Here is a 13,439-nt window from a genome sequence, read left to right on the forward strand (position 1 = left end):
AAAACTTGGTGGCCAAATGATACAAGTGATTATTTGTGTTCTGTGCTGACATCGAGATGACAATAATTAAATGCACTTCTAATTATCTAGTTGATCTCATTTGTTTTCTTTACCAAATTTATGTTCATAACTCTACTTAGGAAAAAAAATCTCTTTTATCCCTTGCCTTTTCATCCACTCATATGAAATGAGCATTTCATGAGAATTATAATCTTATCAAATTATAATGTTAGCCAAAATCAATTCAAGTGTTTTATGCTGTTGAGTTTGCAGTCAGAACTTCAAGATCACATATTTATGTGAAAATGACAATTTCTTCATTAAAATTTGCGGTGGCGCTGTTTTTTCCTCTGTAAATCAATGTAAGACCTTTCATAGTGTCTGTTGCTTGAGTTAGTTCTTTCTTCACACAATTTATAAGAGGATGTCCAAGAAGAGAGAAAATAAATAATCCACCTCTTTAGTGGAATCTTTGGAGTAGAAGGCTGATTTTCTATGGACCACAATCTTATGGTAATCAATTTATTACTTTTTTCATAGTTGTTTGAAGTACTACGTCCAAAACTTCAGAAAATGTATTGAAAGTTATATCAAATAACCCAGGAACAGCATAATGTATGGGGAGAAGCTGCACCTTCTAAATCTGTACTTCTCAGGCCTGAGCTTCAGTTAAGTCTCTCCAAAATATGCCCCAGGGATTTAGCCCCTATTCCCACGCGTGCCAACTCCCAATTCCTGCTGATATTATGGAAGACCCAGCACAAACTCCCTGCTTCCCAGTTGCAGATCATGTGTGTTCCATATTTTGTTAAGGATTTCACATTTGCTGCTATACCTTTTAGTACTCTGAAATTGATTGGGATACCATCTCATTCATCATAACTCCAGATGTTAACAATGAAATTTACTGGATTGCAGTAGGGACTATATAATGGTCTTGAATATTAAATGATACATATAAATTCATTAATTAAAAAAATTAGACCATTTAGCACAGGATAGTGACAAATTCAGTAGGTTAATCATTGACACATCCTTCTTGTAAAGGCAAATCATATTTCCTGCATATATATTGTCTGTTATACATGGTATGTTATGACTGCCATGGTCAACCATCAATGTGTTCGTTGGCCATGAGGTGACAGCAATGCCTTTGATACAAATGAAATTTACCTAATGACCCTGAATCCACCTCTAACTGCTGTCCATAAGAAATGACTTGAGCCTTTCCCTCACTGTAAGGATCGCTAAGGGGCTTAACTCTTCAAGACCAGCCCTCGTGGCTAGGGCCACTTCCTGCACAGGGGATCTCTTCTGCACTGAATGGCAGCTAAAATCATGAACACCCGCAGCCCATTAGGTTAGGTTAGCCCTAGGGTTAAAATATAGAAAAGCTTTTTAATACCCTCATCATTAAATTTGTTTTGTTTTGAGTATTTTTGAGCCTTAATCATTTAATTTCATATAAATAACTTTCATATTAAAAAAAGAGAATATTTTGTACATGAATTTTTGTGTGTTGTCTTTAATCTCAAATATGAGAAGACCATCTGCCTGTCATCCTTGTGACCCCCCCCCCCAGAAAAAAATCCTGGAACAGGCCATGATTGGCTATATTAACTCTTATCTTAAATAAGGAGTGGATTTTGTCCATATTGGAAGAATGAGGTGCGATAATCCTTTAAAATAACTTTAAATTCAACCTGAGTTTTCAATGCTACAATATCATCATCATTGTGCTTCAAGATGCACTCTGATGACATGATATTGAAACCCATGTCATATTCAAAGTACCTATTTGTGTGGAAAATTGCACCTCCGATTGCAATACCAGTTTTTTCTGAAAATTCTTGCAGCTGTTACAAATCTTTAATTATTCACATTCATGTCATGTTGCTATGGTGTAGCCAGAGGAGAGGTTTGAAAATCTTCCTTAAGCCAAAATAGGTTTTTGAATTAGGATGTATAGGGGAGCTGCCCATTATCAACATAGACTAATTTGAGGACATGAGGAATTGGAAATGAATAATGATGTGCTCTATTGGTGACATGGAGAAATGATTTGATATAATATGGCAGAGATGAATTTTTTGGTTACAGCAAATATTTTATGGAGAGGTGGGCTGATCAGTCTGTGGGAGAAAAAAGTTGGGTAAGGAAACATAAGGGAAAAAGTGGAAGATTTATGGACAGAGCGGAAAGAAGTATGATAAAACCATATTCATTTGAAGATGAAGAATAGAATCATCGAAGACCAATTATAAGTGGTAGGAATATTCTCATTCCATCATAAGCTATTTATGTCCACTGACAATCAATATTTAAGCATGGCATGTTATACTTCTGAATTCAGGCCTTAAGTGGCTTCATACCCTGTTCCCCCTCCGAATTATTCCCCTGTAGTGACTGTCTTTGATTCATTTTGTTTCACAATCAGATTACAGTAGATATCATTCAAGTGCCAAGTGTTTTTGAATCCTGATAACTATTTCAATGCAAGTGTTTCATAAGAAGGCAGTGAACTTACATAGAGAGATGTCATAGGAATAGGTGCTGAGAAAGCACATAAATGCCAACCGCTGAAAGTTAAAGGGGCGGATTAAAAACTTTTTGACGTCAACGTAGGGTAAATAGAAAAGTGCCATTTAGGAAAACCTAAACTGTTATGAATTCCACCATAAAAATCAACACTGTTATTAAATACTAAATTTTTATGATAAGGAAATATTTCTTCAGTTGGGGTTCAAACACTCACTCAGTGGTTTAACCCAAAGATATCAGAAACCTCCCCCAGAGTAAGGAATAAAAGCAACAGAGATGTGGACAACACAATCAGGGTCGAGGATAATGCCTGAACCTTCTTGCACACTAAGGAATTTTGTTTGTCCCGAGTCTGGCTGTGCCATTAAGGAGCGCTCTTTATAAATGATAGAGCCAGAGTCCATAGCTGAAACACTATGGAATTGACCGAAGATTATGGAATCTTTAAATCTAATTTGAAACCTAAGAAAACTTAATTTAGTCCATCAGGAAAGCATTTTGCCTAATTCCTGTTTTATCATGTTATGTTGATAAAGGAGTCCACTATTTTGATTTTGAAAAAATTTTCATTTAAATCAAAAGAAGCTATATCGTCGCTTTCCCCTAAAATGGCTGGCCTTTCCTATTTTAATTTTTGGAAAGCGGAAACCCCATCCATTTCACTTATCATGCTCCCATAACAAAAACACACAAGTCATGACTTGATACATGGCATATATTTATTGCTCTTTAACAAAATTGCAAATTAAGTCGTGCTGTTAGATGCCCACACATGAAAATCCTGTGTCTATATTATTCAGTGTAATATCACAATACTTCTCTTAAACATTATGTACACTCACACATTTTATATACAACCATATGTACAGCTCCATAGATATTCTGACTCATAGCACCAAACCTCTGGCACCTCAGGTGAATCATTTTGTTGCACAGTAATCCCATTGGCAGTAAATATTTTCCTAATTTACCTTCCTCAAATCAAGAGGCACAACCTGCTCATAAGGTATTGAATGATAAGCCATATCGTTCAGCACACTGTACTTCCCTGCTGCTTGTGACTTTTGGTGGGAGGCAGAACAGGAATAATCCATTGGCTGGAAAGAGTCTAGGGGACAGTCATAATTTTTACCTTTAAGGCACTGAACTGATTCATAGTTGGAATACGATTTCAGCAAAAGGTCATTCAACCTCTGATGATATGATCGAGAGAGAATGTAGTTCTTTTTGCTGAGTTTTGAGATCAAGTGTTGCTCCGCCAAATAATAATGCTTGAGGGAAGACTTAGATAAACTGTTGGTGAATTTCAGGTAGGATGGCACTGAGTGTTTGATTTTTGACCTGTCACATAGGGTGTAATCACTTCCATCAGACATCCACTCCTCATCCGCACCTGAGGACCATCCATTGTCCACTTTGGGATGCCCCAAGTGTGTGCGCACTTCTTCATCTGACATGCAGTAACTCTCCTTCAATTCAACTTCTGGTTGAACTGGGAGCCCTCCTTGGTTGGAATCGTCATCCTCCTCCACTTCTTCAATGTCATTCTCCAACCATTTATCATCAGGAACTGCATCCCAAGCTGGTGATGAAGATGCTTTTCCATAGAACTGTTGTAAACGCCCACACTTTGGTACATCACCATTAACAGACCCATTTGATGTGATAATAGATTCACTGGTTTTCAAGTTCTGTAAAACAAAAGTTTATTTATTTAATTAAAATCAAACAATTTTATGAAAGCTTTTCTTAGAGACTGCGAAAGAGTTTTCTTAGAGCCATAGAAATATATTGATTCCTTCTCACTTATAAGATAGTAATACATATTCAGTTTCAAAGTAAGAAAATCATGGTTGACTATTAGGATTTTTGAAATCCTATTTTAATAATTTTCAATGATTACTTGAAGGTAAACATTTTGCTGTGATATGGATTATAGCCATACTGTATGTTATTAATATGTATTTAACATACATAACTCATTTTTTCTCTATGTCAACTACGTAGTTGTTATCTTCATACTGTTTACATGATTCCTAGTACATAATTGTTTAACTGATGAAATACGTAGTTTTTCGAGCCATTATTGACATGAGAATGACAAATACATAAATTCACTTTAAAGGTATCTTTGAGTAGTTGGCAAAATTAGAAAAGAGCAAAATATGTACTCACATTTTTCTCAGCTAAAGATTCACTCAAGTTTTTGACTGGCAACTTCTCATTCTCAGCTATGGCAACTTTGCTGGGTTTTCTAGATGAATTCCTAGAATTTCTAAGATTCCTGAGGTTTTTCTCTTCTTCAGCATCAGTTTTATTCGTGTTCTTTCCCAACTGGTTTATTTTAGGGTTTGAATCACAATCTGTAGATTTGACGTCCACCTAATTCAGAAGATATGAATTATACACCATTTAAAAATTTTGCAAAGGTAGTAAACATTTCAAATGGACTACAAGTATTTCATTATTTGATAACATAGTTTGATTCTTAACATATAAATCTCAAAGCAAGATCATATTAAAGTATTAAAAAATCTAAAAATCACATTTTAAAATCTTTTTCACGAACAAAAATTAGTATACCTAAACTTTCAATCATAAAATTATATGATTTGTGCTTTATCCAATAGCAATATCAAGGAAAATTACCTTCACTATAGTATTAGTTTTGTTTTGATCACACTCTTCTTGCTCCGCAGCCTTGGAGTTCTCATCTGATGTGGGACGGTGGTAATGGGCATATGTTTTCACATGTTTTCGAAGAGAAGAGGGATCTGTGTATCTTTTGGAGCATCCAGGAACACGGCAAGCATATGGTCTTTCAACAGAGTGAGTTCTTGTGTGCTTGAATCGATCACTTGAATTAGAGTATGCCTTTCCACATCCAGGAACTGGGCAAACGTAAGGTCTTTCACCTGAAAGAAAAAATGGAAATGGTGTCATTCATTGGTATGGTATTTTATGGAGGCGAACAGCAGCCGAGGTCATATTCACCATGAGGGCATGAGTGTGGAGAAACAAGATGTTGCATTAATCTGCTCTAAATGAAAGGTACCTACGGTAACACGGCTTAAAATCCCATCCGATAGACCTAATGCTATACCCGAAGCCCCCTCGACAAAGCACTCAAATAGGGATCGGGTAGTCTCTAAAATATTTCAGCTGGGAATCAAACCGAGGCCCTCAGGGTGGAAAGTCACCTTACCAACCTGAACCCTTCTTTAATTGGTACTGAAAATTCTATTTCATATCTTCCCAGTGGCGTAGCCAGGAATTTTGTTTGGGGGGGTCCAAAACCAGGGCAGAAAATTTGTTTAAAAACAGGGTAGAAGGTTTTAAACTAATTTTAACACTGTTCATATTCGAATAAACTCCATTTTTTAAAGAAATACTTTGTAAATTCATGATTTTTCAGTATTTTTTTTCTTTTATGAAGGAAAATAATTGTGTTTTTATATTTCGGGGGGTGGCGGGGGGAGGAGGTCACTGACTATGCCACTGTATCTTCCTCTACTATATGATGAGTACCTTGCCTCTGGACACTCTGCCTCAGTTACTGAACATCAAAATCTTTCCTCGACTCAGCCTTAGTAGTCCTTCTAGTCAATTTTTTTATTCAATTCCATCATGAACTGTCTAGAATTTTGAAAATAATGCCTAAATTTATGAGAAATTTAAAAATGCAAATTTCCAGAGTTACATATTTGGATTTTGAAAACCATTAGAGAGAGAAAATCTTGAAGTTAAAAGACAAACGTACTTCATGAAATTGTTAGATGATTGTCGTGATGTCATTTTTAGCAATGCTTCCATTAAGAGTCATGGGACAGACCATCAAGCATTTGCAATCACGCATGAAATGAAGTCACTATCGATCAAGACATTTTTCATTCAGCAGGCATTCCATTTTAAAATTTGTTTAAATGTAAGCTAAATCATCGATGAAATTGGCTCCATTGCCAACTTTGGAAACCTATAGAGAGCCGGCCTTAGGGCGGGGCGACCGGGGCGACTGCCCCGGGCCTCGCGCTTTGGGGGGCCCCGCGTTCGTAAAAAAAATTAAAATATACGATAGTTTGAAAACGCAATTTCAACTATTACTGTATTGTTAAGTCCGTGCTATACAAAAAATAATATTATGAAAAAGGAATAATGCAGTAATTTAAAGTAAAAAGCGCGCTTTTAATGTTTGTTTTATGTTATAATTTTATGATTAAATATAATTATAAATTTAATTTGTATTATACTATTTTGAACTCAACTGCGTGATGGTATCATAACGGCGTAATTACGAAGTCTGAATTTGGGAGGGGAACACATACTTAGCCAGAGAGTGGTAGGGATTCAAAATGCTCGAGTTTGTAGATGGGGTATAGAGTTTAATATTTTAAGTGAAGAGCCCCGCACTGAAGGTTCGCCCCTAGCCCCGCACCTGCTAGCGCCGTCACTGAACCTATATTCATTATTTAGAAAATAAAATAAGATAAAAATTTAGTGACAGAAACCTGGATTCCTTTATTTCAAGATCCAAGCCTAGGTCCAAGCGCAGCTGATTCATTATATCACACAAATACACATTTTTTTCTACATGCCCCAATCAAAATTTCTCTCATTAGCATCTACAGTCATCCTCAGAGGAACCTAATTGTCCGACCTCTTCCAAAGCTTCATATACATATCACACCAGTGGCAGATCTATGGGGGAGGGGGGGTCAAAGGGAGCTATACCTCCCCCTTGAGTATCCAATTTACACTAGATAGAATGGTAATTTTTTTCCGACCCCCACTACTGCTGGAATTTTTAACCCCACTTAGCCCCCCCATTGTTCTTATCCTCGATCCATCACTTTATCACATCACTATGCTCACTACGCTTTATCATGCTAACTTATTTTTATCAAAAATTTCAGTTAACTTGCTCACCAACTGGCTGGTTAGATGTTTTAACTAATGCTGGGTTCATGTTTAAGCAATTTCATTATGAATTAAATATAAGTACCAAAACTTACCTGTATGAGATCGAGCATGAATTTTCAGGTTTTCGGCACGACTGAAGCTTTTATCACATCTTGGGCAGCGATGTGGCTTTTCATTGGTATGAGTCCTTACATGTATCAGCATTTTATACCTGAGGAAGAAAAGATGAAAAAATTATAATTTGTGGAAAGTTTCCCAAGGGATATGGTGCTTTATGAAGTCTTCATATATTTCTTCTACATTCTGAACAATTAGGAAACTAAAACTTGATATTGAATCACAAACGCCATTGGGAGACTTCAATGTGTTTTCCTAATATAGTGCTAAAAGAATCGATTCATTTAGGATAACTACAATTAGTAAAGGATTGTTTCCCTGATTTAGAATTTAAAAAAGTAAATGGAGCATTTATATAGATTTCAGTGATTGCTCACCACAGGGGCACAGCTAGGAATTAAGGCTAGGGGGGGAGGATTTCAGGCGCAACTAATACTAGGCGGCATGGGGGTATGGCATACCTCCCAGGGTAAGCGGGAGGTACAGGGGCCTTCAACCAGAAGAAAATTTAAGATTAATTGTTAAAAATGGTGAGTTTTACGGTCTTCTGAGGGATATTTTATTAATCCTTACACTATTCTATAAGTAATATTAATCCAATTAAGTAAAATATTAGATTACACTTAAAGATTTCTCTGCGCTCTGGGGGGGGGGGGGGTATCCCCAAAAACCTTCCCCTCGCTGTGCCACTGGCTCACCTGGCATTGAAGCCTCTTTTCCCACGACTGCAGCCTCTCCAGCCACAGAAGAACAGTCCATTCTCTCCAGATGCTGCGTGAATGCATGTGACATGACTGGCCAAGAGGTCCACATGGGAAAAGGATTCTTCACAAGTACCCCATCTGGAAAAATAAAAATTGTCAGAGTACTGCCTATCTACCTCAGGTTGATAGAATGTAATGCCATGAATGCATTTTTGATACATACAGTGGTATAAACCATAAAGTCATTCATTTCATTTGGACAAAGCTTTTTCAATTTTTTATACATCATATATTGGCTCAGTGGCGTAACTACGACTATGCTTTGGGGGGTGGGATGGGATAGCCTATGGTGGAGATCCCCACCCCCGTTGAGAAAAATTAAAAAAAATAAGATGCCTGGAAATACATTTCACATCATTTTCGCACTAAAAATTAACTTTAAGCATGTGCAGTTATTACACGTCAAAACTAGACAATAGTCGTAAATAATTTTTTTTATTTCTCTGAGGCTTTGGGGAGGGGATCTATCCCCCTCATCCCCCCCGGAGTTACGCCACTGTATTGAATTAATTTTGTGGTAATTTCTGAAAACCTCATATAACTTGGCTGAGTAAACCACTAATTGCGAATCTTAAATATCTAAATATCCATCCCCCCTCCTCCAAATTTATGTCTGGATCCGCCTCTGGTGGCAATTTGCATCTAAAAATTGATAGATTTTTACAGGGATACCCACTTCAATCATAATTATACGATACGCCCACTCTATACATATATTTATATTTCCTACAGATGTGGGGTAGCATTTCCACAGAAAACTAACAATCCCAATCCCCAACAGCCCTTTACTGCCTTAGCTCCACTTCAGCATACAGCTACTTACCAATCAAAATAATTGATGGTATGGTCAACTCAAAACCCTGTTTACTTATCACTAAAATCTACTAATCGGTATGCATGTTAAATTAAATTGTGTACTGTAAACCTATAAAAATTTTGAGTTTTAATATTTCTTCATGAATTTTCCATTCTCCCAATTTTGTAACTTCCCTGTCTTCCTTTTTTTTCATCTACCTCCTAAATTCCTTATTCCTACCAATTTTCTAATCCCCCATCCAAAAATTTTTATTTTGCTGTTTCCCAAATTTTGATTCTTTACCGAAATTTTAGATTCTTTCTCCACAAATGTTAAACCATCTTCCTCAAAGTTGCATATTCCCCCGACTTATTTTTAATCTCAAAGTTTTTCATTTCCTTTCCAAGTTTTTTATTCTTCCCTAAAAGTTAATACACCAGTTAAACATTTCTAAATGGCGCAACTGATAAACCCAACCCCCCCTGGCGGCCCCGACTTCGGCAACCTCTGTGGCGCTTTGCTTGGAACACGCCCGGGCTCGGCGCCTCCCGGAAGACGGAGACTACTTCGAAGGGGGAGGGCCTTCGCATCTTCGGAGGTGCCGTGAATACGAGAGAGAGAGATATATAGGAACGGAGTGATGGTCTACGTGCGTCCATACGAGGCAAAATTACCTGCACAAGAATTCCCCCTCCTGTGCATCGCCTCCTTCGCCACTCCTTGGGTCAGCTCCAACTCGACCTTCGGCAGTGTCGCCAGAGAGGTCCATTCCGGACAGGCCAGGGCTCAACCCCAAGGTCGACGCAGTGGACTCTTCGCTGTCGCTCTGCAAGGAGAGGAAGAAGGAAAAGCCATTGAGATTTTTTTTTCAAATCTACCCAGGAAGTATTTTGGTCTTCGACCTCCTCGGCTGCTTCAAGGATGAGGATCCCTCCCCAACCCCTATTCAGACTCGATAACTTCCGCAGTATTCAAGTGGCCCTTGGGCAGCAAACAAGTTTGACCGACCACGCCTCTATTTATTCGTCTGGGTGTCATTTCAGTATCCACCCGAGAGGAGAGGATATTTTTTGGTCTTTTTAATTCTTGATAACAAGAATCCATCAAGTTATTGGAGGAAAGCGTAATTGGGAGAACTATGCATCCTCAGAAATATGCATAATGATAATGGAGAAAACGATGTAAAAAGGCATTTCTCAGTGTTAGCAGCGAACGCTTCGGTTATAAAGACAAACTACAAAGACATCAACCATTGGTAATATTTTGGGCTTCATTGACTATTATCGTAGGAGACATAGCTGAAGGATACCTTGAAACATTCGAACTAGAGCTAAATGAAACGGAATAATTGAAGATTTTTTCTTTCACATTCTCCTCTTACCTTTATTCACGTAGCCCCTAGTTATCAAGAATCAATGGAATTAATTAATATCACTTAAAATTAATATGCAAGCTGTTTGGCACATTTTTAATTTGGCAAAATAATACCCTCATATCATGTGTGTAGGGGAGCTCCCTCCCATACACGCTTAGGACCTTTTTAAATTCAAAGCAAACTTTCTTTGAAATGGACATACACTACAAGGGGTATTATCTGATGAATTATTACACTTATCACTTGAAAATTACGTAAGTATATTAAAAGGGCACATCACTATCGCTCGGTCTTTCTTCGCGACCTATTGCTCGTTTAAAACGTTAGCAACGTCTTGAAATGTTTAGGGTATATCAATTAGACAACAACGTATCTCAAATTTGAAATTTTATCTCGGTATTTATCTCAGATTAAAACATTTTAAATTGGAGAAACAGGCAAGGGTTTAAAAAAGTATACTCTAAACACATCAAAATTTTCAATATTATAACGTTAGTTTCAAGCGAGTAGTTCTTCGCAAAATAAATATGTCCGGTATTAAGGGAGTGAAGCGTCTCTTAACAGACCGCCTTCCGAAGGCGCTGGGCACAACTCCTCCCATCCCCATAATATTAGTTGTAAGACAAGTGAATGAAGGTGGGTTAAGTGTAGCATCCAACCCAAATGCTCTTGTACACAAGTCCTACGACATATCACGCACGAGCGAATTCTGTCACACATCCGCGCGGGCGAATATCCGAATCTTCATTCTGTTTTTTGAGTCATCCTCTTATTTGAAACGCTAAAACCTCTCATATGTCGGAATTCATATCCTATAATTTTGAAGGATTAATGAAAAAAATTACACTACCACTAAATTGCAACAATTTATTCGAGGCAGATAGCTATAAACTTTACTCATCTTTTTATTTGTTCCATCTCTCGTATTTCATTTGACACTTCATCTTGATATCTACGACTGCAATATAGAAAATCAACCTGCTGGGGCTTACATCATGGAGGAGTTCCGCAAAGAAGGGTACGTCGACCCCGAACCTCTGTCCGTCCCAGGACCATCTCAGCGCATAAAAACAGCCGCTAGACCTTCCGCTTTTCTTAAAGCCTTACGATAAACCTGCATCACCTGCTAAATCATCTCAGCCAGAAGATCTTGCCCGTGAACTAGTCATAGGGAATAAACCTCTTTAAAATCTCTGCATATGCAATTGGGAGGTCTCATGCGGTGTCTCGAAAAAATTAATTTCTCCTATGTTGCTGAAAAGCGGGTAAAACTAATAATTTTGTGAAATTCTTCCATTTCAAGGCGATTTCAGCCACTTCCAAAGGAAGATAGGTTTCTCACTTGCATCTCATGATGTCCAGGACAAGAATTTTTTTAAAAAGCGATGACGGACAGAATAGGACTTCGTGACCAACACAGTTAACGGAGCGATATAGGTATTTAAATTGTACCTCTTTCCTTCATATAAGTCTTAACGAAGAATGCATCATCATTAGCTCTATAAATTTTGATGCGGTCGAAATTTAGTTCGAATGGAGGTGTTTTATCCCTTAGGCGTTTGGAGTGGATGCAAAAAAACCGTGAGCGCTGACGATCGACCGACTTCTTGTGCTTACTTGAGGCACAATAGGAAAAATAAAACACCCGCGAACGAACGTTCTCCAAAGATGGAGAGTGGGAGTGATGCGGGGCGAATCCCCCTGTCCCTCGGGCCTGAAGCGTGTTCACCGCGAGAACTAGCTTCTCCAACCTCCCCCGCTGAGCTCCCATCGGCCGTCCACATTATTCATGGACTGGAGTAGTCTTTTGACGATCCCCCACCAGCAGGGATGAGAGGAAGAGGGCCTTGATCGGAACCTTGTACCGAGAGCCGTGGAGGTTGCTGGGAGGGTAGGGGCGTATTTGCCGGGACTCACCTGCACAACCATTGTTGGGGAGACTGGTTGCTGGATCTCCTCCAGGGTTTCTCCCATCGCTACCGTCGGCGACTTCCTCCTCGCAAGACGCCCGACGCCTTCCTTCCTGCACCGCCTCCTTCTCGTTAAAGTGCTGTAAGGATAAAATGAATAAACATGATCAACCTTTTATCAACAACCTCAGCAAAAATATAGCTTGTATATTTAATATGGGACCGATGGAAAAGGCTGATATAAAATCGTGAATGATTATGTTATCCTGAATACTATATCGTCGTACAATCGGATTAAACTTTTGAAAGAGTTAACTCATTCTGTAAGCTGCGTCGCGCCGTTAAGACCTCAATCCGAAGGCTGAACACGAACGGCAAATGCTCGAAACCGAATCCAGACCTTTTAAAAGCGGATTTAAACTAAGTGATCCTTTGATGCCCGGTAGATTCCACGTAAGTAGACGTAGTAAGTTACTCGGAGGAGGCGTCCGTGCACGGGTCACGAGTGGAGTGTACATTCAAGAGTGTAATTCGATTATGCCGTGGAAAGATATTCATTGCCGCACTTTCCTGTGAAAAAATGTCAAAACCGTTTCAATCAACGGAATGAGGGCTAATAGGTACATCCTATCAAGTCTTTTTACGATGAGTTCACAAAATTCTGCGTGGATGCCAGTCGTAAAAAAATTAACAAAAGAATTACTCGTACTTCAGGGAAAGTATATTGCTAAAATCATCTACAGACTTGCTCTTTTATGTCAATCATGCATTCATATTTTTAGGAAAAATGGGAAAAAATCAGAGAGCAGAGTAATGGAAGAAAATTAGTGTTAATTGAATAAGTCCGTGACATTGAGAATTTCGCTAGCATTGCCACCGCAGGGGAAATGTAGAGGATCTCTCTATAGCAACCCCTTATCTCCTGGCTAATCATTAACGGTGGCCGCCATTTTCATCCATTTAGTGAGTCTCTGATCGCAGTCTCGGTGAAAATGAAGCAAAGAAGTGACAATTGAATC

At 38.4% G+C, this 13,439-nt stretch overlaps 1 protein-coding gene across 2 annotated transcripts in view; it reads right to left on the reverse strand.

Annotated features, from left to right (window-relative positions):
* Positions 1-3,235: 3,235 nt before the first annotated feature.
* The window catches only part of LOC124170534 (Krueppel homolog 1-like), a 53,908-nt gene continuing 43,704 nt past the window's right edge, over positions 3,236-13,439 (reverse strand). For both annotated transcript variants that reach the window (XM_046549324.1, XM_046549330.1), the window contains exons 2-8: positions 12,428-12,560; positions 9,810-9,961; positions 8,274-8,417; positions 7,551-7,669; positions 5,191-5,456; positions 4,717-4,923; positions 3,236-4,232 (exon numbers count right to left, since the gene is read on the reverse strand). In XM_046549324.1, the coding sequence (XP_046405280.1) occupies positions 3,504-4,232; positions 4,717-4,923; positions 5,191-5,456; positions 7,551-7,669; positions 8,274-8,417; positions 9,810-9,961; positions 12,428-12,484 (1,674 nt within the window). In that variant the 5' untranslated portion in view covers positions 12,485-12,560 and the 3' untranslated portion in view covers positions 3,236-3,503. The remainder of the gene's footprint in view (positions 4,233-4,716; positions 4,924-5,190; positions 5,457-7,550; positions 7,670-8,273; positions 8,418-9,809; positions 9,962-12,427; positions 12,561-13,439) is intronic.

Source organism: Ischnura elegans, chromosome 1, assembly GCF_921293095.1.
Source record: "Ischnura elegans chromosome 1, ioIscEleg1.1, whole genome shotgun sequence".
NCBI lineage: Eukaryota > Metazoa > Arthropoda > Insecta > Odonata > Coenagrionidae > Ischnura > Ischnura elegans.